Source organism: Lepisosteus oculatus, chromosome 17 (assembly GCF_040954835.1).
Source record: "Lepisosteus oculatus isolate fLepOcu1 chromosome 17, fLepOcu1.hap2, whole genome shotgun sequence".
In the NCBI taxonomy this organism is placed as follows: domain Eukaryota; kingdom Metazoa; phylum Chordata; class Actinopteri; order Semionotiformes; family Lepisosteidae; genus Lepisosteus; species Lepisosteus oculatus.
In genome coordinates, this window is record NC_090712.1 from 4,389,740 (window position 1) to 4,416,084 (window position 26,345).

At 39.1% G+C, this 26,345-nt stretch overlaps 1 protein-coding gene across 5 annotated transcripts in view; it reads left to right on the forward strand.

The window, feature by feature from the left end:
* Positions 1-26,345, forward strand: part of LOC102689135 (sodium/calcium exchanger 1) — a 174,503-nt gene that overhangs the window by 119,995 nt on the left and 28,163 nt on the right. For 3 of the 5 annotated variants that reach the window (XM_069179873.1, XM_015362607.2, XM_006638515.3), the window contains 5 exons: positions 16,983-17,089; positions 20,107-20,127; positions 21,210-21,227; positions 21,330-21,344; positions 23,267-23,335. In XM_069179873.1, coding sequence (XP_069035974.1) covers positions 16,983-17,089; positions 20,107-20,127; positions 21,210-21,227; positions 21,330-21,344; positions 23,267-23,335 — 230 coding nt within the window. Of the gene's footprint in view, positions 1-16,982; positions 17,090-17,604; positions 17,709-20,106; positions 20,128-21,209; positions 21,228-21,329; positions 21,345-23,266; positions 23,336-26,345 lie in introns of all 5 variants that reach the window. The other 2 variants (XM_015362608.2, XM_006638520.3) reach the window with 2 other exon arrangements.

Here is a 26,345-nt window from a genome sequence, read left to right on the forward strand (position 1 = left end):
CAAGTAGACCTGATAATTTCATCTACCACTTTCAGCGGGAGTCTTAATTGAAGGCACATTCCCTATTGAATCCTTTAAAAAACTAATCCAAGTCCTTTCAAAGGCTTTTCTGTGCTGGAGAATGGAAGATGGAATGGCAGGAGACGACCTCGATGCTTTACAATAAAAACATCTTTTGGAACATTTGAAATCACCTTGAGGGTTTTGAAGTTTCTTTGTGCATTTTATACTGTACCCTATACCTAAAGGGCTGGATGAGTGTGAGCTTTAGTTTTAGTCTAAAGAAATCAAAAAGATAACAGCTGTCTTCACAGAGTGGGGTCAGCAGCTCCAGAGAGTCAAATGGCAGATGCCAAACCATTGCTTTTAAAAACCGCATCAACGGTATGTTGTAACATGCTTTTTAAAAAATTATTAACAATAACCTGCTCCTTCTGGTTAGAAAACTGAGTTGTGATTTTAAAAAAAAAATCATTGAATGGTGACTTTCCTAAGCAGCAAGTGTTCTTTTTAATTCATGAATGTGTCTCTTCATTGACAAACACAGCCTATAGAATCTGCCCTCTTTATTTTCTGTAGAGGAGTTGCTAGATTCAGCTGACCGTGCTTAGAGTTTAAAAAAAGCCTAAATTAACTTTCATTCAGATACTGCTATTATTTACGCATCCCGTTTTATACTTTCACTTTGCAAATATGCATCAATCTTCAGGATTTAGTGTTCCTGTATGACGTTTGGTGGTGTTTTGTTGTTTTTTTGTCAGATTTTGTTCCGTTGTTGATCTATGCACGCACACAGGACAGTTGCAGGGAAATAAGTGTGTGGGAGGCAAAGTCATTTCATGGGAAAGACTAGTGGACTTGGCATACCTCAGAATGATCTTGCATTTCAAGCGATCAGTAATTGTTTCAGTGCTATTTAACACCATCACAAATTGGTCATAGAAAATAATTATTGGAAATATAAATTTGAAGCATTTTTGAACACTTATTTTTACCAAATTGTATTCACATATTACGATAAAACTTGAATTGTTATTATAAGCGAGTTAGTGGGTATGGAAGGGCCTTATTATACACCAAAGGCAATAGGTAAATGAAGACATTTAAAATACTTCATTCTTAGCTGCCCGCTTGCTTGTTTTCAATCGTTTGAAGATCTTACTGTATGATATTGATCAATAATGCCTGACCATTGCCACACCAGTTTTATGTTGATTCTCAATCTTTCATTAGCTTTTCAATAACAGTCTGCAAGTGGCACTTCCTAAGAGAATCACTCCCTATCCAAAAGTATATTACACTAAATGCTATCTTTCATCCTGTCTCATAATGAAGAGATTTCAGAAGAGTTTCAAAAAGCAACCAGAGTGTGTCTATCCAATCAATACACTTCCTATTCTGAGAGGGATTTGCAGTCCAAATTAATTTGGTGTGACGTGGAGACAGCACAGGAGTTTAAACGAGATTGGAGCAAAGAATGAGTATATCCCAAAGGAGCTGGAGAAGATAAAGTACCCTTGAAGCACAAACAAAGAAATAGCTTTGTACTGTATGTTTCAAATTTGCTATTTAAAAGAAGAGGTGACACTCTTGCTATTTAATGTCTTAATTGTTAATCTTTTTGGGAGCTGGGGTCTACGTGATTTTCTGTTTAGGTAAAATAAATCAAATAGCTTTTGAAGGTGTCATGACCAACTGTCTGAAGCACTAGTAGAAACTTAATTTTTTGAATTTGTTATTCCACAGTGCTTTCCTGGCCAACTGCGGTGTAATGATTCATCCAATGTCTGGCCCAAAATAAAAAAGTTGGTTTATGAACAACCACCCAGTGGATGAAAGACTTGCAAGTTCTGAAACTCAACACTCAGTTTCATAATACAGTTCTAATGATGTCCAAAGATGAGATGTCAGCTTTGTTTACAGCACATCAATGGAAATACAGCCTTGAATCGTCTGCCAGACAAAGCAATGTATGGCCACTGCTGATGCAAGTTATCATGTCAGCACCTTTCGGCTTTCTGCTCGTTAATTCCAAAAGAGGTTTTAAAGCGATGTTTTTATCTGCGATGTTTTATCAATTGCAGGTGGTGGAATTTTTATCGATTGAGAGTAGAAGTGGTTATTTCTTTGTACTTCAGAGTGAGACTGTGCCTTAATCCAGGGTGCACTCATGACTCGTGATGTATGTGCTAGACACTAGGTAGAAGACAACTTATCCCCACATTACACATGAGGAATTAATGGAGCGATTTGAGGGAAGGGTGAACTTAAAGGTTAAAGCTGACCGCAGTTCTGCTGGGTGTAGCAGTGGTGAGAGGGTTAGCCTAGGGAGTCCTGGGTTCAATCCCAGCTTCAGACATGCCTCTCTCTGGAATTTTCCCAGTTTCCCAGCTTTCCCAGGTGCTTTAGCTTTCTCCCCTCCTCCCAGGTTATTTGGCCTCGATATGGACTAGTGGATATCCTGTCCAGGCAGAGGAGCAGATGTATATTCCTGGTCCAGCCCAATGCTTATGGGATGGGTTCTGACTGGCCTCAGTCTTTTCCATGACAAGTGGATTTATGATAATGGTCAGTAGAGTATAATGACAGTCCTGTACCTGTGTTCAGTTTTATGTCCTATTTATTAAGGGGATTGCTTTTGCAGGATATCATTGACAACGTTTTGGTGATCTGCTTCCAGGGATGTGGTCAAAGAGCTGATTTTTAGCTGTACAGGCTACATTTTTGTTGCTGCAAACACTGGCAATAAAAGGTCTGGCTTTTGTGCTCAATGAAAAAAATCTTTCTTCCTGGCTTGGCAAATGGTGAAACCTAGTGCACTCATAGGGCATGTTGCTGTTTTATGTGGACTGTCATAGGAGTTCAATTTCAAGTGATTCACCCTTCTGTTCCTGCATGAAGAAAAATTCACTGGCTACTTTTTTTGAGCGCTTTGCAAGTTCTCGGCGAAAGATGAGGCTTACAGCAGGATTGTAAATTGTTATGTAATGAAGTGATTAGGGATTTGAAAGGGCCCAGAGCAGTTTTCCCAAGCCCTTGCACTAATGATTCTTCATACCAGTACTTACGAACAGCAGTTCTCGTGAATGTACTGTGCAGTAACATGAATTTTGTCGTCTAGTGAGAATTTGTTTTTGGAATTAACATAGTTGACTGTTTTTCCAAATTTGTCAGCGCCGAAAATGCTGCAAAAATTCACAGCTGTTAATTAGGGCATCCAATTAAGCCCGTTTCCAGTGTTTTGGTTTGTATCTCAACTGGTTCTACATCCTTGACTGCTTATTGTCTCTCCTGCCTCTGCTTCTGACTAATCCCAGGGAGGGGAGTGAGGACAGGCAGCAATCAAGCAATGGGTTTTAGCTTCAGAGGTAAGATGAAGTGACGCTGACATTCAGGATGGGGAGGTGAAGCTGTTTTGGTGGTTCTTCAACCCTGGATTGAAGCAGAACAAAAAGAAAATAAGCTTCTCAGCAAGATGTGCGAATTTTGCATAACCGTTAGCAACCTCTGTGTTAGAAAGAAAGCTGGCACGCTGTTAATCATTGTGATATATCTGGTATGACATTCCTTTGAAGAAAATGTCAAAGAATTAAGATTCTGTAAAGAATTTAATACACAGAGCAATCCCCCCCCAGGGCTGTGCAGTTAGTAATGTGCCACAAAAATGCTTCCCCTGCACAAGGGGGCATTCGGCCTTCAGAAGGACTTGCTGAAGCTCCATATTTGGGCAAGTGTGTAACAGAGAAAAAAATAATAATTGCAGCTACCTAGTGTGTGCAAAAGTCATGGGATAAAATGAAAGGCAAACAGAAGTGCAATCCAGTTTAGTGCGCAAGGTAATCCACTCTTACAAATAAAAATGTTACTTCCTTGGTAAATTACAGCTCGTTGGAGATTATCAAAAACAGGAACAGGTTACTTGTGGAACACTGACACAAGACACAAGAGGTATAGTACTGTATGTCTATGATGGGTTTTTTTAGTACTAGTACTAAAGTATATTTTTTATGCAGGCCCATAAGTTAAGTCAACTTTTTTAACCTATAATTTACCTGTGGCTAATTATAGTGACTGTTCAACTCAAAAGTTTTTTGATCTAATTGTCTTAAGTCCCTACATCCATTTTTGAGACAATGACGGAAGATGTGCCAAAAAGAAATGATGAAGCACTAGAGGTGATAAAAATGGAACCAGTTCATTAGTACGCTTTGCATAAGTTAGGAAATTTCAATTAGATTAATTCCATTTCTAAATGGGACTTTCAATTAAAAAGATGGATTGTTTTCATTCTAGGTTCAAAGATGAGTCTTACTCTGTTCTTGACAGGCAGACCACAGCAGACAGATTACTTTGATTTCAAGAAGCATTTCCACTGAGTGAATGAGAGTAAAATGAGGTTTTATCAAGTTATCCGCATTTCTCAAAATCCAAAAATGTACTTTCTGGTACCAGTTCTGGTACCACAAATGGGTGCAAAATTTATTTAACCCATCTGTTCTGCAGTTCCTACTAATGCAGAAAGCTTCCACATTAAAAAGATCATTTCTTATTACTCTGTTTCAGCTTTCTGAAAAAGAAATCTGGTTGCATTATTTTTCCAAGAAATCCCTTTATTTTATTTTGAGAAGTGTCCTTCTGTCTTAATTTGTTTTCAAGTGGAATTGGCAAAACACCTGTGGTTTGAAAAACCTGAATGATTTTCCTTTGTAGTTGTGTTCAAACATTCTTGTGAAAACAGAGGTTAAATTACAGCACCTGAACTCTGGTAAAAAAAAGGTCAAATCCCATAATGCCATTTTTAAGTTAGTGTTCTCACGTATTACATTTGAATAAATGCTAGACAGTTTGTCCAATCTGAGTTGCTTCCTGCCTTGTGCTCATTTTCTGCTAGGTTAGACTCCTGCTCACCACAATTGTGACTAAAAGGTTCAGTAATTAAAAAATAGATGTGTGGACATTGAACAGTAACAACAATGATGAGAACAGCATTGCATTGTGACAGGAGAATAAAACATTTGATCTCTGTGCCTCAGGATATTGAAATGATTCACAGTTTAAAGAAACTGTAGATGATTAGTTAATGTATGTAGTTTAAGTTCTCTTTAACTGGCTTTAGTTTTCCATTGTTTCAATACCTTCTTCTCTGAGGTATAGAAATATATGTCAGTTTTGCTGTGCATTGAGCATTGCACTAATATATTACATAATGCTGTAAGCCTACTGTTCAGTCATTTGATCAGTTTTGACTGTTCTAGAAACAAGATTTAAAACGTACATTTTTAAATCTTGTCTGCATCTAAAATCTACCCACACACTCACCCACAAATGGTTTGCTCACAAACAACCTTCCTCTTCAAAACAAATATTGATTTGCAAAGTGGTGCAAGTCCACTTGTCATGAATGAATCATTCTCTTTTAATGGTTGGACCTTTGTTGTCCTGGAAGTTGTAGTCCCAGAAAGCTGGCTGCAGTCTTTGTCACAATTCTTGCAGTTGATCCCAGCCATTTCATTTCTGATGTATCACTGTCTGGTTTTACACCTGCGGTCCTTCAGTGCTCATTGGTCCTTGTTCATTAAGTTGTCAGTAAATGTAATAGGAATGTGTGGCGCAAATGTGAAAGGGTCTTATTGCCTCAAGAAAACCAGTCCTTTGTGTTTAATAAAGTTTGTTTTCAGACTGTTTAATATTTGTATTGCCTGATAGACATAACCTCTGGTGGAAGACAGTCACTGTAGTTGGCAATAATCTGGGTGTTCTTTCACTGTCGCTGGCCTGTTGGGCTGTAAAAGTACTTTAATCAACTGGACTGGAGCTGCTACAGTACCTGCCGCTGCAGCTCGGACCTCTACATGTCCTCTGCACGCATGTGCATGTTCGAGCTGTCTGGTCTCTTTTAACCTTAGTTTTTTGAGTCTGGTTTTTCATCTGATTGGCTGGTTACGCTTTTGAAGTGCTTTGAGGGAGTGAACTCTGATCCACTTTCAAGTTAAAACATAACTGACTTTTGGGTTTTTAGCAAGGTGAAGAACAGCAGTTGCTATGGTTACATGGACTGTTTGTCTTGAGATGTCTCATGTGATGGTGTGTTACAGATACGACTCTGCTGCTCTTCACTGCATTCCCCGAAATCTGTATGAACTGAGCCCCGTGTGGTGGTCCCCAGTGGCCTTTCTTAATGTCAGATGAAAGAGCTCAAGGGCAGCACTATTTTAAAAATATTTTATCACTCTTATACAGCTTTTTTACGGTGCGGTAATTAAATCAGTACAGTATAAACGTATCTTTTTCTTATACACAATATTAGCATCTTGATATTCTAGGTTGTGACAGGCACTATACTGTACTTCATATACTTTGACTTTTTCCATTTGGGGAGTTTCAAAAGTTAATATCGCTGCTGCAGTGTATAGCAACTGGTTTTGATTTTGTTTCGGATTCCATATGCGCCATGTATTAGGGGTGTTACCCCAGCGTCCTGGCCAAATTTCCCATTACCAATCATGGTCTCCTAATAATCCCCATCTCTGAACTGGCTTCATCACTCTGCTCTCCTCCCTACTGAGAGCTGGTGTGTGGGGAGTGCACAGGCGCACTATGGCTGCTGTCGCATCCTCCAGGTGGGGCTGCACACTGGTGGTGGTGGAGGGGAATCGCTATTACTTGTAAAAATTACTGCTACTACTCCTACTACTACTGCTTCTTAGTTTTTTCCTTATCACTGGTTCAGCAGAGTCTCCCAGTCTTATAGCTGCTTCCAGTGTCTTCCATGACTGAATAACCGGCAGGTGGTGAGGTGGGGAAGAATAGTAGTTCAGCATCACGCTTCAGAATATTGTGTGACCTCTTCCTTTCTTCATGTCCCCATAATCACACACGTGTGTTAGAAGAACATGAGAAAGGTCACAACTGAGTAGCATTTTCTTGGCTGATCCAACGAATTAAACTTCAACAGCTTGGGTGGGCAGTTTGTCCCCCTTTAAGTATTACTTAAAATGAATTATTGTAATCAATAAATTTAATAATTAAATACATTTTATTTTAATGAATTATGTTCATTAAAGTTAACTATTGATTAAAAGTATTATCATTCATTACTCATTGTTATCCCATAGCTGTTTGTGTAAAGAAACACTTTGTGATTTTGGACCTAAATCCTTCTCAGATTCCATGTGTATCCTAGCCTCACAGTTGGTCCTGAAGCACTGTCTGATCTGGCTTTCTTAGTATTTTTCAGGATTTGAAGTAATCCTTAAAGGGGTTCACTCTTGAGATTTCTTTTAGATGCTGATTCTATTGGCACACAACAGTATAGAGGAAAGGGGAATATACTGGTTATGCCTTCGGTACTGTAACATATTAGGTATAATATAATGTATTAGGTAACACCTAGAGCCATGTCCATGTCCAATACAGTGGCAGCAGCAGTGTAGAGTGGTGGGCAGGGGCTGGACTCCTAACCAGAAGGTTGTGTATTCAGATCAGAGGCCAGAGACTGCTGTTGTACCCTTGAGCAAGGTCTTTCAACCAAATTGTTCCAGCAGTGTGCCTAGCTGTATAAATGGGTTCTTTGCAGTGGATTAAGGTGTCAGACAAATCAGTTTTGAATAAATTCATAATAGTCTTGCTAATGCAAATCCTTTTAAGTGTTGGAACTGTTTTATTCCTACAGAAGCAGAAACAAAAACTGTGCCCTGTTTTTTCAATTTGAGAGGACGAATCGAAATGTGGGTACTAACTCAAAGGAGAAATTAAGAAAATAATGTTTGCAAGAAACGGATTCCTTAAGAGTGTTTGTGATCGCCATTTGTCTTTGTCCTTTTTGTTCTTGCCAGCAGAAATAAATGTAATGCTTGTTTGAGACATGGAGCCATTTTCAGTGACTGAAAGACAGGTGGAGAACAATGCACAGACAGTAACAGAAAGTGACAGATGACAGGGAGAGGCAGCTACAGAAATTGACTGGAGCTACGGCACATAAATCACGAGAGAGAGGGAAGTTAACAGGAATTGGCTGGAATAAATTTGAAAAAAAGCAAAGTAAGCACTTCAAAGGCCTGGCTTTCGATTTGAAGATGAAGCTAAACCATCTTGATGAGACAAAGGCTTTGCCTGGATCACTTAAGAAGTACAAGCTTAAATCGGAAGAACACAGAATCCTACTGATGGTTGCCTCTATACTGGGCCCTTCTTGCTCAGAAGTAGAAAAAAAGGTTAATAGAATAGAGAGGCAGCATCAGAGAGGCAGTCAGGAGGGGGTTGTCAGTGGCCAAGAGGTAAAAATGAACTAACATTGTGGAAAACACAGGCACGAATATGAATGAGTTCAGGCTTGGAATGTAAGCAGTGGTGCTCTCATAAACCTAAATGGCATTTCAATTGTCCACTCTTGAAAAATAGACAATATTTTGAAATGCTTTCCCGCAGATGCAAGGACCATTTCTGAGTACTGAACTTCAACTTGGGCTGTAATCATCCCGGTTATACTGTACATTTAATCACAGTGCTCTGATCAGAGACGTCCAAAAACGCTTATCAGGTGTAAAACTATTTCAATGCAGACAACTTCCATAGTGTAGGCAGTAAAGTTGAGAAAAGGACTGCAGTTTTGATTACCACTGCAGGGATAGCTCCCCTTCCTGTACATTAGTACTGTATTGTGTTCTATAGAGATTTGTTGTGTGTGCTGCGTGAATAAGCATATGACACAAGTCATTGTTGGGCCAGCCTTATGTGCAGTAGCCCTGAAGAGCAGACTTTTAGATAACATTTTTGATGAGAAAATTGTGCGGATGCTTATTTTTTTAAAATTCCACTTGTCACCTTGGTCTGCAGAATTACATCTAAAGTAAAAATTGGTTTCAAAGATAAAGGTCATGCATCGCAGAAAGAAAATGATTTTTATGCTTCTGCTGTGCACTGCGTTAGTGAGTTTTGCATCCATATCATTGTAGTTTGATTGGAAGGTCTGCCTTTAAAGGGATGAAGTGAACTTTTTAGTTAATGCAGTTATCTTGCTTCTTTATTTTTCATTTTGGTTCCTGTTGGAACTGCTATTTCCATCTAAGATGTTCAGCTTAAAAATAGAGAGAATCAGATATGTGTAATATTTATCATTATTATTTAAATAGCTTAAGAGCATGTTTTAATATTTCAGATTAGGGTGTGTGCACAGCAATATAACCTTGCCCTACTACAAATCAAAGGTTGCAAGCCAAATTTTAATAATTAATGGGCAGTACTGATCTTCATGATCTCTAGAGTTTTTATTAATGCAGAAGAGTAATAGCTGTAACAAGTACTACAATACGTAGCTAAACCACATTCATTTTTCACACACCATTTCTTCTGTGCTGTGGTCTGTTTGGAAGATAATGCCACCCCAAAACCACAGTGCTAGGATCTGGAAATAAGCTCCTGTATATTGTTACAAACAGGGGTTATGATAATAAAGAATACCGGAAATAGGCCAAGTGGATGAGCCAATAATTAAATTAAATAATCATAACCCCACCACTTTTAAATGATTTTGCCAAGAATATACCCGAGTGGATGGTATAATTAGAGACACCTGGGTTATTTGTTCTCTGGCCCAGCTTTGGTGAAAAGAGCAATAATTCAGACACACTGGGTTAAACAAATATTTATTAATATGACATGCCAATGACACACTTAACAACACGCCACACTAACATACAGTTCAACATAGTTACACTATGTACAAATGAGGCATCCCAGAGACCTTCAGCCTGACCACCCAGAAAAACCCCAGACTGCTACCAAGTATTCAGATCCTGTATAACACTTGCAAAGGCCAGAAGAGATAAAGCTTTCTAAAGCAATAGAATATGACCTACAGTTTAATCTCTCTCTCTATTTATAAATCTGGATGCTGCAAAGTGAATGGGAAACCTATCGTCCTATTCTAAAACTGCATCCACAACCAGGAAAACCATTTTTAACCAAGGGATTCTCTATACAGGAAATCAGAGTTTCTATTGGCAAGCTCTCTTAACAAGGTTCAAATACTTACATTTGTTCTGTTCTGTATGGATGATCTGGACAAGGAGCTCTTGCCTTCTGTCTTCCTCTCTCCTCTTTTTGTCTCCGTCTCTGTTCTCCTGTCCCTTCTCTCCCCTCTGTTCCTATCTGTTTTATGCTGTGTTTCTGGACTGTTGATTGACACTTAATCATTCAAGCAGAACTTAATTAACCAGGGTAAACCAGAGGATTCCTTGGATCAGTGTCTTACATCCAGCACAACTATCTAAACACCATAGTTCCTTTTTTTTCCTTTCTTTGAACTTCAAATGTTTACCCTAGCCAGGTGTTTACCATTATTTCTAGATTCGTAAAGATGCAGCAGTATACTACATGTCAAAATGGGTGTTATCGACACACTTTGGGTTTAGGTCTGTGCACAGGATGAAATGAAGTATTTCAATTTATGTATCTGTAACCTTATATATAAATGGTGCGGTGGCTCAGGATCTGCGCCTGTGGCGGGAAGGTTGCCGGTTCGTATCCCGCAGCCGGCAGAGGAATCCCTGAGCCCCAAAGCAAGGCCCTTAACCCCAACTGCTCCAGGGATGCCGTATAAATGGCTGACCCTGCACTCTGACCCCAGGCGTCTCTCCCTGTCTGTGTGTCTCCTGGAAAGCAAGTTGGGATATGTGAAAAGACAAAATCCTAATACAAGAGATTGTATATGGCAAATAAAGTATTACAAAAAATCAACGGACAACTCTAAGGATATTCAGTCTCCAGTTCCAATCTCATAGTTTTCTAGTAAGTTTCTTTTATGCTTGATTGATCTCCTGAATAAAGACTATTTAAATGGAGGTATTGGACTTAGAATTTCTGCATTTTGTACTTCAGAGGCTGAAGCTTGTGTTTGGATTGCTGTTGTTTTTGAGGTTCTGACATGGAGCCTCTAGTTCTTCACCTTTTCTTTGTTTTAAAATTACAATGCATCCAAAACCTTGTTTTACAGGTTCATTGATTTTAATTCTATGTAAACTGCACTTTCATGCTATATTCTTCCCTGTAAAAGGGATTATGTGCAGAACAGAGTGAACTCATTAATGTTTTATTCCTCTCAGGAGTTTGAGTGCAGATCAAGTCACATGTCATTTAAAACAATAAGTGTGTTCTCTTGTATTGACTTACTTACTGTGCAGTTGCATAGGGATTTAGTCACCCTTGAAACTTACTACTTTAAAATTCTGCAGGAAATGTGGTTTTAAAAAATCCTATAGCCACATGGACTACAAATATCAAATCTGTTATAATATTATTAATTAGGAAAAAATGTATGTTAGTCCAGACCTACCAGCTGATAATTCTACAGAATACGGCATTATATTTTTAAAACATATTAAGATAGGCAAGTTTATAAACAAGAGGACTTCATTTGATCCATCTAACATGTTTGGTTTCGTGTAGAGGTGCACACACTTGTTTCTCTGTGAGCTTTAAAACTCCTTTTATTTAAGGCTTGTGACCCCAGGGTTTAAATTCCTCTTTGCCCAAATGGGAAAGGGCAAAATGTTTCCTTCAACAGCTCTGTTTTACAATCCATGACTTTTGGAAAGTGCCAGCCAGCTCTGACAGTTAACAGTGTGCAGCAGGCATCAGTATGTTGACCTGAAGATGATGTGAGTGCACTTTGTTAGGAAAGTGTTGCATTTCAAGCTTCACAGGCTGCATCTGGACAGTGTTGAATATTAAGGCACTTTGGGTGGTATCACCAGGTTTGTTAATAGTGGTTACAACATCAGTGAATTGTGCCCCTTGGTCCATGAGTTCTGCGTGCCACAAAAACAAGTTAACAGATCATCAAGTTTTGTCAGGTCATAACATTGCTGGATTCCTTTCTTCCAGGTGTTTGTCATTTCCATATGTTCAATTCCAAGTAGTGCTACCCTTGGAACATAGTGAACTTAAGTGAACAGTGAGCAGAATTCTAGTGCCATTCAAGAGAAAATGATGCACTCCATCTTTAGTGACATGGTCTACTTTCCTGAATCTCCCTTCTGGTCCTGCTCTGTGGATTCTATTCACCCTGGACTCTTAATGGCTAATTAAATTAGCAAATGACTTGCCCAATGCAACTGGCTGCTTAATCTGATAAACCAAGTGTTATCTGTTAAACATTTTAAGTTGCTTTCCGGCCAGCCAAAGCTATGCCCTCACCATCAGCAAGATTATGTAATCAAAAGATTTCCAGGTAAACAACATGCATGATTTATGTATGGTAGTCCTGTAACTAGACAGATGAAAGAAAAATGCACTTGAATAGTATGAAAATGTATACTGGAATGTGCAGCTTTGTGTCTAGTTAAACTGAACAAACCAAACAGCAGACAGGGTGTTGTTGTGTTTATCCCCAAAAAGAGCCAGCGCAACTTAAAATAATGTCTTAAACGGTACTTGAACTTCGGTACACATGCAAGTGTTAATAACAGCCAGTGAAGCCTCATTTAGTCATTCTCCTAAACATTAAGGTTAATTCACCATAGGTTACTTTCTACTTTCTATACATCAGCTTCTGTGGCTGTTGCAGTCTGTTAAGCTCATTTTCAGTGCTTTGCCTGAAAATGCACAAGCCAGACAGCTCTGCCAGTTAAGACCCAGAAGCGAATCTAGTGAAAGGGCACCCAGGCTCGTGACATCACAGCGAGGACAATCTTGTCTCACAGGCTTTGCTTGCTGTTGAACAAATGAGTGACATAGAGAACATTGTGAATACCCTCTCCATGGAGTGCTGTGTTTTGGGTCCCAGTGTGTTACTGAGGTCTCTGTGTTTGGAGGCCAGGAGGCAAAAAATTGGACTCAGAATCCCCTGCCATTTCTTATTCTTTCCCCTTTAAGATAACAAATAAAAGTGAATAACGTTTTCTAAAGGTTAGCTAGCTCCTTCATACAATTGACCCAAACCCTCAAACAGTATGTCATTCAAACATATGTTGTTCTGAAGTATACCTCAACTTGTCTTGCATACCAGACCATATGATGATGAATCCACAGCCTTGATCAGAATCCACACTGTTCTGCGAGCACCAATAAATCTGCCAACATGGTCTGTCGACCTCTGGCAAATCAAACCTGTGATATGTTATTGTACTGTATATGGGAACTGGGGTGCTCTCTTATACTTCACATACTGGAGATGATCAAGATAGTCCCAGGAGATAAACCCAAAGGGTTTCAGCTAACCGTTTAGAGTGTTATCTGCCTAAAGGAAGATGGATCATCAACCATAGCTGCAGTGTAGCATCACTGATTAGCACGTCTACCTTGGGGCTCAGGACTGGCTCTAGGAAAAGACAGAAGCGACTTGGAGGAAGACGAGCCTCGTGGCGAATGAATGAATTAATTAACTGTGTGAAAGACGCGGTACGTGGCTGAGCGTCGGTGACTCATCTGGCTCGGAGAAGTCTTCCTCAGAGAAGGCAGGGCCTTGTGTGACATGAGGGGACCGTTTAGGTGGGCGTGACGGCAACATGTCTAGGCAGCGCATGGAAACTAAATTGCACATGACTGCAGGCCGTCTTCAAGCATGATTGTCTCTCCCCTGGAGAACCAGCCCCTTGTCGGCACATCACCCTTTATCACAGCTGCAAACACTGACCTTTAACCCTGTCGGCAACACACAGAAGCAGTAGCCTTTTTTAGTTCTTCCCAGCCAGAGCACAGTGTGTAACATTGAGTGAACTGGTACCATTATAGACAATAATCCAATTCAGGGAGAAGCCTAATGCCCAAGAGACCAGAACCCAGAATGACTAATTTGTCGTATTGGCAGACAGTGCAGTAGATGCAGGCAAAGGCAAGTGTCATTTCCTGAGTTATCGCTCCAGCCGAGAGTTGGGCACTGAGGGGTTTAGGTGTTAATGCTGTTTTATAATGGGAAAGAAGAAGGTCAAGAAAGAAGCCAGCAAGCTGAATATTAACTGCAGAGTTGGAAGGAAGACCTTTTCATTGTGCCTGGGGGTGAATAATTCTGTTGAATGTGCATCACCTACTTCATCATAATGAACAACCAGAGTCTCCTACAGTAACTTCCTTTTAGTCTCATGACATGAATACATAGTGTGAGATCCAATACAAATTCTATAATATTGTAACAGGGAACCAGTGTGCATTAACAAAATGATGTTTTTTTTTCCTGACACAATAGAAGATATATTTTTAATTTTGTATGTCCTGTCCAGTGAAAATGCAATGAATGCTTGTTGTGTTGTGATCCGAATGTGATTAAAGGCTTCCCTGCTGTCAAATGCACTTTTCAGCTTTTATCCAAACTTGGTCTGCCAGTGAAATACTGGGCATTTCTACCAGGAGAGAAGGAATGATTAATTCAAGCACCAGAGTATGAAATCGGCTGTGACATGTGAAGAAAAGTTTCCCCTATGTAATCAAAACATGTTTCGTTCCAATGTTAAACTGTGACAGTGGAAAGAAGCAGGAAAGGACTGAAACTTCTTCCTATCCAGTCTGTTCAGATTTAAGTTCATTTCTCTGAGTGAATTGTACAATATTGTGTTGTGGTATACTTGGCTGCACTGGAAAAGCTGGGCTCTGGGTTGTCATTCTGTAATCAATGGAGCCTCTATTGGAGATTTTAAAATAATTAACGGGCCAAAGTGTGAGTCTGAGATATGGACTTACTCAGCAGGTTAACAGAAATCCTATTGTCTGTGTCCAATGGGAAAGGGCTCAATAAACACATTTCTGAAATGTGTGAAAGCTCCAGGGGGATTCATACTGTAGGTCAGAGTGTGAATAATCTATTTCGTCTCTCCTCCTTTCCTCTGGATCTGAAATAACAGCACAAAAGTGCTGTCCCCGACATTTGTGCTGGGAGCTCTTCCATTTCGTGCCTCGACTACAGAAGAGTAGTTGAGCTCTGGACTTCAGTAAGAGCAGGATTGAGGAAATTGTACACTCGTTTTTTTTATTTTAAAAAATACCCATGCAAGTTCAGGGATAAAGTATGATAAATGGGAGAATCGCGAAATAAAAGTTTTCATTTTGTATTTCTTTGATCATTTTTGATAATTGTCTGTTATTGATTTAATGATAATTAAATGATAGATTTTTAGCAAATCAAATCTCAGATCTGAAACAAGCTACTGTATGGCTTTCTCAAGGTGTTCTTATTCTCTTCAGAAGATATGAAACCACTACATGAAGGAGGGAAATTCTGAATTTTGGTGTTTAGATATGATTTTTTTTCCATTTTGATTTGGGAGGGAGATAAATGCTTCATTGATTAGGATGTTTCAAGCTTTTTACATCCACGTGCAAGAATTGTGATGAAACATCTTCTATGCTAACGTCAATGCAATAGAAGCCCTTCATAGATTGAGTCACAGACCAGAGGAGCCCTCCCAGACTGAGTCAACTCAATCTAACTATTAAGTCCTCAAAGATAAATATACGTCAATCTACATAATTTCATTTGACATTTTAAGACCACAATCAAAAAAACTCAAAATCAATTAGTCTGTGATTAACAACTCAGCTGGAGCAAAAACTAGAACAGACTGTGTTACTGCAGGACTAGGGTTGGCAATCAGTAACGCAGTGTTAAACCAGTCCCATTTTTTGGTGGACATTAAAAAATGTTCCACACTTTTTTAAACTACACCCACTTTATAGACATTTCTCCATTGACCTCACTAGATTTAGGAGGCATAAAGCAGCTTATGCAAGAAGGACAGACGCAGTCCTGAGCAGCTAGTCTGGAAGCAGCCTCTCTCTCTGAAGTTTACAGTTTGCCCTGCCTGTGCTAGGAAGCCAGATGACGTCACATTTGCCAGGTGCACATTTGGTCCAGAGCCATTCAGACTGCAGCCTGTCGAATTGGGTGGGCACCTGTGGGACTGCACAGCACCTGTGGGACCTCCTCCTCCAAATAGTTTGAGGGACTGTCCTATACCATGTTTCAGTACAGCAGCAAGATTAGGATTGTCGGGACTGTCTCAAATTGCTGTGCTATAGACATTTGGAAGCAAGGCATAGAAGATTGAAAATAAATGCCTATTCTGAATTTTATCAGGTCAAAAAACGGTCATCAGAGGGGGAAAAAAAGCAACTGTATCCCAGTAAAAAAGAGGAGCACAGGGTAATAAAAGCACTTTTTGCCTTTCAAATCGTAGCCCTGACATGTGAGCTCATCTTCTGTTTCCTCACAACCTGTGGAAAGAAAACGACAGGCTTAATTTAAGTCATGGTGACACTTTTTTATTCTAATGTTGTTTTGCCCTCTAAGCTAGTAGTTAAAAAAGTCATGATAATAATTCATGTTAATTTATTCTGTCTGCCTGGAGAAATTAAAGCTTCTAAAAATAGTCTTTTTGTTATGTGGAGAAATCGGCTTGTGATTCTAATGGGCTTGATAGAGGACGTTATTGATCCACTTTCCCAAACTTTAGTTGATGGTCAATTATTCTCAATCGATTTGTTAGCCTTGCAAATAGGAGCATTAGAGGCAGTGTTCTATGGTTCTGTTTCATAAAAGAATCGCTAAGATTGTGAAGTGCATTGTAAACGGCAGCCATGGGCGAAATAAATTTAAATTGCTACTGAGTACATACCTTGGATAGCTCATTTTTACAGTTTTGTTCACCTCTGCCTTATGCAATAATGTGGAACATTAAAGCTGTTAGTGTGCTGAAGAAGAAGAATTTAAATTAATTAGAATTACTGTGGAAAGATCTGTCTGCAAAATGTATTCCACTACAAGTTGTTTGAAATATGTCACCAGTTTGTTTTCCGTTGTTTTTGCTCGATTTCAAAAACTCTCTTCATTACAAAGCATGATTTTATCCAAGTTCTCTTCTTCCCCGAACACCTCCATCTTTTAATTGCGTGTGTCCCCTTATAAGCTTGGCTGCAGCGTTTCTTGTCTTTACTTCCTGTCTTGTTTCCTTACTTCCTTTTTCCTGCAATTCTGTATTCTTTCTCTGTTTCAGCAAAACTATAAAGGTCAAAGTAATTGATGACGAGGAGTATGAGAAAAACAAGAACTTCTTCGTTGAGATTGGAGAGCCCCGCCTGGTGGAGATGAGTGAGAAGAAAGGTGGGGGACCTGCTCTGTGGGCCAGGGCCTCCTTCCCTGACCCATCTCCCCCACCCCTCTCCGGTCTGGGAATGCGGGGCCTCCTCTGCGGCCAGGCTGGTTCACTGTAGCACTGCGCACATTCACACCACTAGGGGGCAGCGCAAAAGGAGGCGGAACCTCAAAATCTGGGCAAAGCCGGTTCTATGGTTTTGGAATAAGGCATAGTTATATACTGTACTACACATAGTTAAATTAAGTTAAGCAGCGAAGAGGTATTTCATGAAGCTTTAATAGCAGGCAACCAAAGAGAACCTCAGTCATTTTACAATACACGACCTTCTGAGGCTGCCCTTTGTCCCACCTTGTTTGCACTCCAAGATGACGTGAATGTGCGCAGACTGTCTCCTGTCATGACATCTCACTAACCACCTGACCACAGGGTTGAGTGCGATGCCAAGGAGTTTGGAAATGTGTGTGAGTGTGTGTCATTCCAGCCTCCCCCCATTGTTTGAATCTGTCTTGTGTCCCCACAGGAAGACCATTACCATTAAAATTCTTGACCGCGAGGAGTATGATAAACAGTCCTATTTCTACGTAGAGCTGCAGGAGCCAATATGGAAAAGGCGAGGATGGGCAGGTGTGAGAGTACAACAGAGCAGATAAATCAGAACCTCAAAAGCCTTTTTCCTCTGTCTTCTGCCATTTGTCTGTCTCTCTACTCTCACACTTTTTCTGTCTCCTGTGGCTTGTTGCGCCCAAGCTTTTGCTCAGTTTCCAAAGAAAAAGTAAAAAAACATAAGACTTAATTTAATTCTTACAATGTGGCTAGTATTCCCCAAATTAGCTTTTGCTCATATCGGCACACCCTTATTGATTCCGCTGAGCTCTGCTTAGAATCATTATTTTCTTATGGTTCACTGAGAACAATGAGAGCATGCTTACACACACAAATTGCTTTTGCGCCTTCTCCTGACATCTGCTAAGCATCCATCATTTTTGGTATAATCCTGTGTCACTCCAATGACAACATGGTAAGACAGTAGTTCATCCCAATTTATAACATTGTAATTTCTTAGTGTAAATGTACCATACTTGGTTAAAATCTCCTAATCCACCCCCTAACAATTAGATTTTAGATATTATCCTAATTGTTTTAAATAAATAAATCACACTTAACCGTTGGAGTTCTTTGGGTGGCTTGGTTCTCAGGTGAGAGCTACAGATCGATTTTGTCCGGAAAAAAAGGCTAAAGAACAAAAAGGATGGAATGTGAAAACTCAGCTCCGTTTTTTTGGGGGGAACGATATGAAAACCACACTCCAACGAATTCAGCTTTGTCATGCAGCAGTTAATCGCCGCAAAACTTTTTTTTCGGGGGAAAAAAACCACAGTACCGCCAGTTGTATTTACACTGCAGTGAGGTTTGTTTGAAGAAATAAGTTCATGTCTTTATAATCTAACCTCCCACATACGTTAATGTCAGTCTTCAAGAAGACACCGTTCTACAGCAAATATTTGTCTGGCTCCAAGCTCACAAGCCATTGGCATTAGAAGCAGTGATCATCTATTAGTTCTGACATTTAGTGCAGCGATTTAAATTTGATCCCTGTGTATTATTTTGTGATTGCAAGTCCAAATATAAATTACCATTCTGTAAGTGAGGCCTGGCCTCTTGTCAAGGTACAGCCCTAGGACAGCAATACCTTTATTAGTGAAGTACTGTAAGGCACCTGAGTTCAAATCTAACTACAAGTTTGCTTCTTTTTTCAGTACCTTGTACTGGCTTGTCTCTTAGCAGAACTCAATCTGTGAATGAACATGGCCTCCATCCAAGAGCATCAGTATTTCAAATGATTGCAAATACTGTGGCATTTTTTTGTGTTTAGTCTCAACAGTTACAGAGGGCTGGATAGAAAATAAATGGCCTTGCAAAACATAATTGCAGTGTATTCTCTAGACTAATTATTCTGTTATAACATTTTACAAGAGAATTTCTATGTAGTCTTTTGTTTGATGCATGAGGAATCACTGGGCTGAGTTGGAGCAATCCTAATTCTACAGTCAGCAAGTTTAAAATATACTTCACTGGGGAAAGAGAGACCAAAACAAACTGTTCCTGCTCCCTAAGATGGAACACACTGGATTTATATCTGCTTGCAGGGCCACAGATGGACTTGATGAATTACTAAAGGACTCTAGAGGAAAAGATTGCAAATAGTCTGCAATGAATGACTGACTAGAACAAGCACACACTAATTAACCCCCCAAACACAATCCCACTTATTTCATGTCTGTCTGGAAAAGTGCAAGAACAGTCTATTATGACAATATGTTAGTTTTTTATGTTTGAAAAACCAGCAGCAAAAAAAAAATGTAAACGTCAATAATCACTTCAATACATTCTGAATTGAAACCATTTACTCTAATTTAAGCAGAAGCTACTTTGCCCCAAAATAAATAAAGATATGTAAACTTTCTGGTAATGCCATAATGTCAATTTTAGATTTGTATCTCAAGCTTTTCTTACACTCCATGGGCCTTTATTTCCAAACAAATTGTAACAGATGCAGATACACGCTTTTTTTAAACACACTTCATTCCCAATTTATTTTAACTTTCACGTTTTATGTCGATCTAGAAATACTGGCCCTGGCATTTGCAGTCCTTTGTCTGCAAGCCTTCAGTTCTAGTTTTTGTGTGCCATAGATAAATGTAATAATTTAATTATTATTACAGCATAAATATATTACTGGCCTAATGCTGTGTTGGAAAAGGTTTCCCCATTGAGCTAATTGTTTGACACAGAATATCGTATTCATGTCTGAAGGACAAATACAGTAGGCTCCAACAGTCGTTCCTCCAGAAAGCACTGTTCTTCAAACAGAGTCCCCTTCATGTCTGCATCATCTGGCATATGATTTATGTATTTTGACAGTGGCTTGTGTGCTGTTTGTTCTAACTATGTTCTTTTTTTTCCTTATGTTTTCATTGTCTTGCTCTTTTTTTTTCTGTGTGCGCGTTTGGCATCTTGTCAGCCCTGTTGCTGCATGAGTATGGTAAGCTGTCCTTTATCTTTTATTTTACCTTTTGTCTCTTTCATACAGGAAATGCTGTTTAGTGTTTCATTTTCATACCTTCCTTCCACCTCCTTTTCCCTCTTTTTTTAATTCCTTAATTAGAAGTGTAAGTGTTTGAAAATACAATGTCACTGCATGATTTGTGCTACTTCGCAAGTCCAATGCTTATAGAGCCACATTCAAATACTCAGAGTTTCACTCACCGACTTGGGATGATGATAGATGATTTCATAGAAATATATCCATACACATAGAGTCAAAAGGGAAAAAATGACATTTTATGTGCCACAGCTTTTTCAGATTTTAATTGTTCCTTAAAAAAACGTTCATATTCAAATAAAAAAATATTTTTCCCAATCTGTTAATAGAATGAAGTGTTTTAGAGACTGTATTTTAAAAGTTTCTACATTTAAAAAAACTTTGTCCTTGTATTCAAGGATAACTTGTTTTAAGGAAGGAAAATGCAGGATGTTTAGTGAGAATTATCCCATAAAATCCCTGAGTGGTTCAGACGATCACGGTTATCATTCATAATCCTGTACATAAATGCAACATTCAATCTCATAGTTTAACTCGTAACTTATATTCATCTGGTACTGGATTTTTAATTTAAGGACTTTTCTGTTCTCTGGAGGAAAAAACTCCTGAAAGGGCTGTGTAAGGCTTCATTACTGAAAAAACAGCTTGAGAAAATCTAATTCACAAAAAGATTCTATAAGAATGTTAAGTTTTGTTTTCAAATTGCTTTGAAAGACGAGTAAACCCTTTTTAATTATATTCTCAGGCTGGTCTTAAATTCAGATTTAGACAGGTGATTAATGTAGATACAGAAACAGTCAATTCTATTAAAATAAAAAACGTGCTTGTTTTTAGTGGTTATGATTGATTATTGCTGATTATTTTATTCATAAAAGAGCAGAATGATAATTTATTTTCTTAATGACTAAAACACTTTTTGCTGGCTTGTGCTTACTAGCCACAAACAAACTAGGTACATTTTCATTCAATGAAACTCTGAAAAGGATTGTTTTCAAAGTGTTCCTTTATGTGTTACATTTTAGGTGGATTCGTGAAGACAGGTACGGATTTCTGTTACAAAATCTCTCAAATCATAAGATTTTAATTTAACCAATTGTCAGATGTTTTTTTTATTAATTAGCGACTTCATTTTTGTTTAAAAGGGAGTGTTCTGTACGGTAAGAGCCTATTTTCATAACTTCGACACAACAGATGCTAAATTTCCGACAAGAAAAAATAAACTGAAGTCCTTTTGGCATCCATTTCGCAATGTGAAATTTGGCATGTTGTCACCTTCCATCGTTTTTTTAATAAAATGTTATTAATTTGTGCATCTAATCGGACAATAGTTTGGCATAAAATAGAAATAATCTAAATTGCATGTCTTCTACATCACCAACATCTTCCAACTCTCCTTTAAAAAATAGGAAATGTTGCTGTTACATTTCTGAGAAAATTCAGTATTTCTAGTGGAGTTATGAGGGCCGATCAGTGTATTTCGCAAACTGAAGGGCTTATTTTGATGGTAATCCTGTGAGGTGGATTACTGCAACACATCTCGATTATCTGACAAAATAATTTGATTTTTCACTATTTCATTGTACAGTACTTGTTTCAAAATTTTTCAGAAGTGAAGCCAAAAGGATTTTTCAGATTCTGGTTGCAGTCCATTAACACACTTTCCTCTCCCAAGAACGCGTGGATCAGCATCTCCTGGGTTTTGTTAGCCATTGTATTCAGTTCTGACATCCACTGTCGTGGTCAGTGGCCAGTCTGTTTCATATCAGTTTAAGATACCCTTAGCCTTTTTATATCATTGATGCTCTGCCTTGTTTTGTTTAGATACTACAGTCACGTAGTGGGAAGGGTGCTGAAACTAATGAATCCAAAGCCAAGCGGCTCACAGCTTTTTCAGTCAAGACTTGTCCTTAAAGAACACGGCTGAGGATTCTCACTTACGAAGACTGTGGCATTAATGATCTTTAACCATTTAAATAAGGAATTTAGCCTTGATTGTGAATGGCACATGATTTCTACAATGGTGAAACCACAAATTTTGGACCAGCTTTTTAGATGAGTTGTCAAAGCCATGCACAAAGTGAAACTTTATCCTGTTAAGTTTCAAGAAGCATGGACTTAATGCACAATGAGCAATTTGCAGTATTTTTTGTGACATCTCTTACAGATTGTCATTTGGCTATTAGAGATGATAACGCTAATGATGATAATTAATTACCTTTTCTGTGAATTTTGCACCTTTTAATCTTTATCAGCTAAACGGTGTTGTATCCTGGTAATGTCTTCTATAAATTATGGATAATATTTTGAAATTTTTCAAGCAAACCCTGGAATTAAACACTGATCTGGTGGTCTTTTTTTAATTTGTTTTTGCTTGTAACCTCTGCATAAATGAGAGAATGATATGACAGTACTAACCCTAACACCATTAGCTTCAACACGTTTTGCAGATCTGACTCACTGATACTGTAAGTGTTCAAACCGCAGGTAGTGTTTGCCGCATAGCACAGGCTTTTAAAACACAATAATTTACTTTCCAGGTCATTTTCTTGTGTAAAACAGAATTTACTGTAAACATGATTTTTTTTTTGTTTAGGCCAGTTTTGAAATTAAAATCCTGAACCTCGCACTTAGAACGTTAGAAACCAACACTGCTGTCGTTTATTCATTTTTGAATACTGCTGTTTATTCGTTTTGGAAAACACTTCTGCTCAGACCTGGGATGTAGAAACAGTAGACTGTCTCAAGCTAGATCTTAGGGCACCTAAACAAGGCCAGCCTCAAGAATTCAGCTCTACTGACTAGTTCACATGAGCATGCATCACTTTCAGCAAAATAAGTCCTGGACCAGGTTGGTCCAAGGGGTAATTCCTCCCCTTTCTTATTCTGAAAGGCCTGGTATAAATGAGCTTTCTACACAGCTTGCTTACCTTTGAAGAACTGTTGTGCGTCTTCTGTCTCTACGATGACCAAGCATTAAGCACAAACACCACTACTAAAAAAAAATAATCCATTCCTCTCTTTCCCCTTCCCCTTTTGGAACTGTGTAAATAAATTTGTTTTCTGATCATCACTCCATTAGGCCAGAATGTCTACAGAAAAGTTCAAAGTAGGGACAATCCAGTTCCTTCTTCTGTCATCTGCTTCGCAGGTACTTTTTCTTCTTCGTGTCACTCTTGTGACTGCATTTTAATTGCCGCTCAACAAATAATTTCACAGCGTCTGCTTTTCTTTGACACCCCTGTGCCCAATAATATTTTGCACTCAGTTGTTTCGAGTCGAGTTTTTATTCACCTTAAACATAAAAAAGGAGAACCCACGATTCTAACATAACCAGCCTGAATGAAGCTGTCTTCCTTTCAAGTCAGCCCCTTGATCTCGACCAGGCTTGGCTGCCTCTTCCAGTGTTTTGAAACGTTCAGTGTTGAATTGTCTGGCATGCTGTGTAACACGCTGTCCCAAGGCATGTCACACCAGCAGTATGATCGCCGGCGTTCCACCCCTGCGATTCTGTTTCAAGCTATTGATCGTTCTGCTTTTGCTTTGATTTGGAAAGTCCAACCTCTACCTCAATCACAGCATTGGCTAATAGCATCGGAGAAATTCCAGCTACAAAATTCTAGCAGCTTCAGAATTTTGGGGTCTCCATCGTTCTCTCTCGGGATCCCCAAGTCATAGCCATGTGTCATTTAGGAGGTAAAGTAGTGGTGCTACCATCAGTGTTTGAAGTATTTAACTTCATTCATTCAAGCTCTATGAGGCTGTGAAATGAATGTATAAGAGGAGAATTCTGAAGGAAATGTAGAACCGCAAAGATTACTACAGTGCAGTACAGACTGTAGCACTTAGACGTTTACATTTAAAAGAAACACTACATTTTATTGAAATAAAAACAGATCCACTCACATGATAACCTTAAGCCATCTGCATTTCTTAAGCAAAAGGCAGATGGCGTTCTGCCTGGAGGTAAAAGGAGCTCAAGAGGAAACTAAAAAGGAAAACTTTTAAGAAGGAAATGGATATGTTTGTGCTCATTGGCAAATAATTGTTTTCTTAAATACTGTTCCTATAAATGGCGGAAGTATGCCCGAAGTAGTATTATTGAGAGAATACTTAAAGTGCTCTAAATTCTTATAGAATAGGGAGCTTAAAACACTTTTCTAGTCAGGCATATCTAATAGGTTGTTTAGAAGGAACAGAAATAGACAGACTCCGTGCTGCCCTGCAGTTTCCCTGGGGGATTGGGAGGCAGAGGCCACAGTACACAGAGCGAGCTCGGTGAAATTAGGGCCGTAGTCCTGTGGCTTTGAGCCTCGGCGTTCTGACAAACATCAATATTCTTCATGGCACAGATTCTTCCCTCCAGCAGGAGAGGGTCCTCCTCTGACAGCAGGGCTTTTTGGGTTTCATCTCACGCGAGTTGACTGTTGTTGGATTAATTACACGACAAATTCAAAATTGACCAATAAGGCACAAATCAAACATTGCTTCAACATCGCTGACCGTATCGTACCCTCTGTCCGGTAAGAATTGTATTACAAGTTATTCTGCTTGAAATATTGTATAGATTTATACTGTCAGAAAGGGTTAGATAGATGCTTCTTGAAAGCTTAGCAATTTTGTAAATGAGTAGAAGGAGACTTTGGAGACCTCGTACCCCTGTGCAGTAACGTCTGCTTTTCACTATCGAGCAAAAATGTTGAAAATCTTGGGAGAAGTCCACTATGTTTTATTTTCACAGTCAGTTATGGCAGGACTTATCATGTTGACCACTAAGGGTATAAGACCTCTTTCACATCCTTCAGAATTAACGATAAAGAATGAATGTAGTTCTCTTAAAATAAAGCACTGAACGTCCCCTCTATGCCATGGCTTTAAACAAATACAGAATCACAGAATTGGTTTTGGTCGCAGCTCGAGATGATTTACTGAGCGTGACCTTTCAGGGTGTAACTTAAGAGGCGTTCAGTAATTACTCCACAAATTCTGCTGCGCACCATCGACCGCGCACAGACACCCAATATCCGAACCTGCAGTTAATCTCATACTGAGCAGGATCACTGTTGCAACAACACATCATCGGCAGGGCAGACCAACCAGCCCACAGCTTTCTAAACCCAGCTCACGTTCCTGGTTAGTGAATGAGCAACACAGTGCTTGGTGAATTCTGCCTTGCAATGATAGGAAGAGCCACCATTCAAGGATCAAATTTCAGCATCGCTATGAGCACTTGGCTGCCCCAAGCCAGTGATCCCCGCATTAACTTTTCTCACATCTACTGTTTAAAACCCCAAAAGAAGAGAAGGTGTCGCCTTCACAGTCTGTGTTCATACTGACAACCAAGATCAAGTGAGATTTCACCCTTCTTCATTGTCCTCTTTCCAAAATGATAACAAATGTTGAGCGCACGGTACTTTACAAAATACCAGTTTTAGGAGTTTTAAAAAAGCAAACACCCTTTTCATGAATATATTGTACAACCTTCTTTCTCATTCTGCTTGCCTCTATAAAAACAGTAGTGTCCTCCCAGCTTGCATGAAATCCCCAGTGTGTGACCCCTCTATGCTATGTTACATGCTAGTGGGTGTACTGGGGTTCACGGCAGTCCCCTCATGCCAAATTGAGCACCTTAAAAAGGTTGCGTTAATCAAAGGTAACGCTATAAGCTCCTTGTACTGGCAGTGACAGGGACTTTCTGTGTAAGTCCCTTACTCCGTCACGTTCTATCAAAACAAGCTGCTGCAGACAACCTGGAAGTTGCCCTTTTTTCATTTTTTTTAAAAAGAAGATTTTTTTTTTCCAGCACCGTACTCAGAAAATATTTTCCCAGCTAATTTGGCATGGTACTCAGAAAAACCACAGCTATATATAGTCCCAAGAATTTCAAAGTGGAGTTAGTCAGTTTCCAGAAACCAGTACAGATTGGGAGAATAAAATCTCACCATCTTGTCCCATTGACCGGTGCATTTAATTGACCAAATTGACAGGCTTTGCAATTCTCCATATCCGAATTTCTGTGCAGCTTTCCCAGAAACTTCTGAATCTTTGAAAAACATTAACTTCTCTTTTTGGTCATGTCTGCCACTTCAGAAGTTTTACGTACTGTATACAGTAGTAGTTTCAACCTTATACATTTCTAAGTAATAAATTACAATCATAAC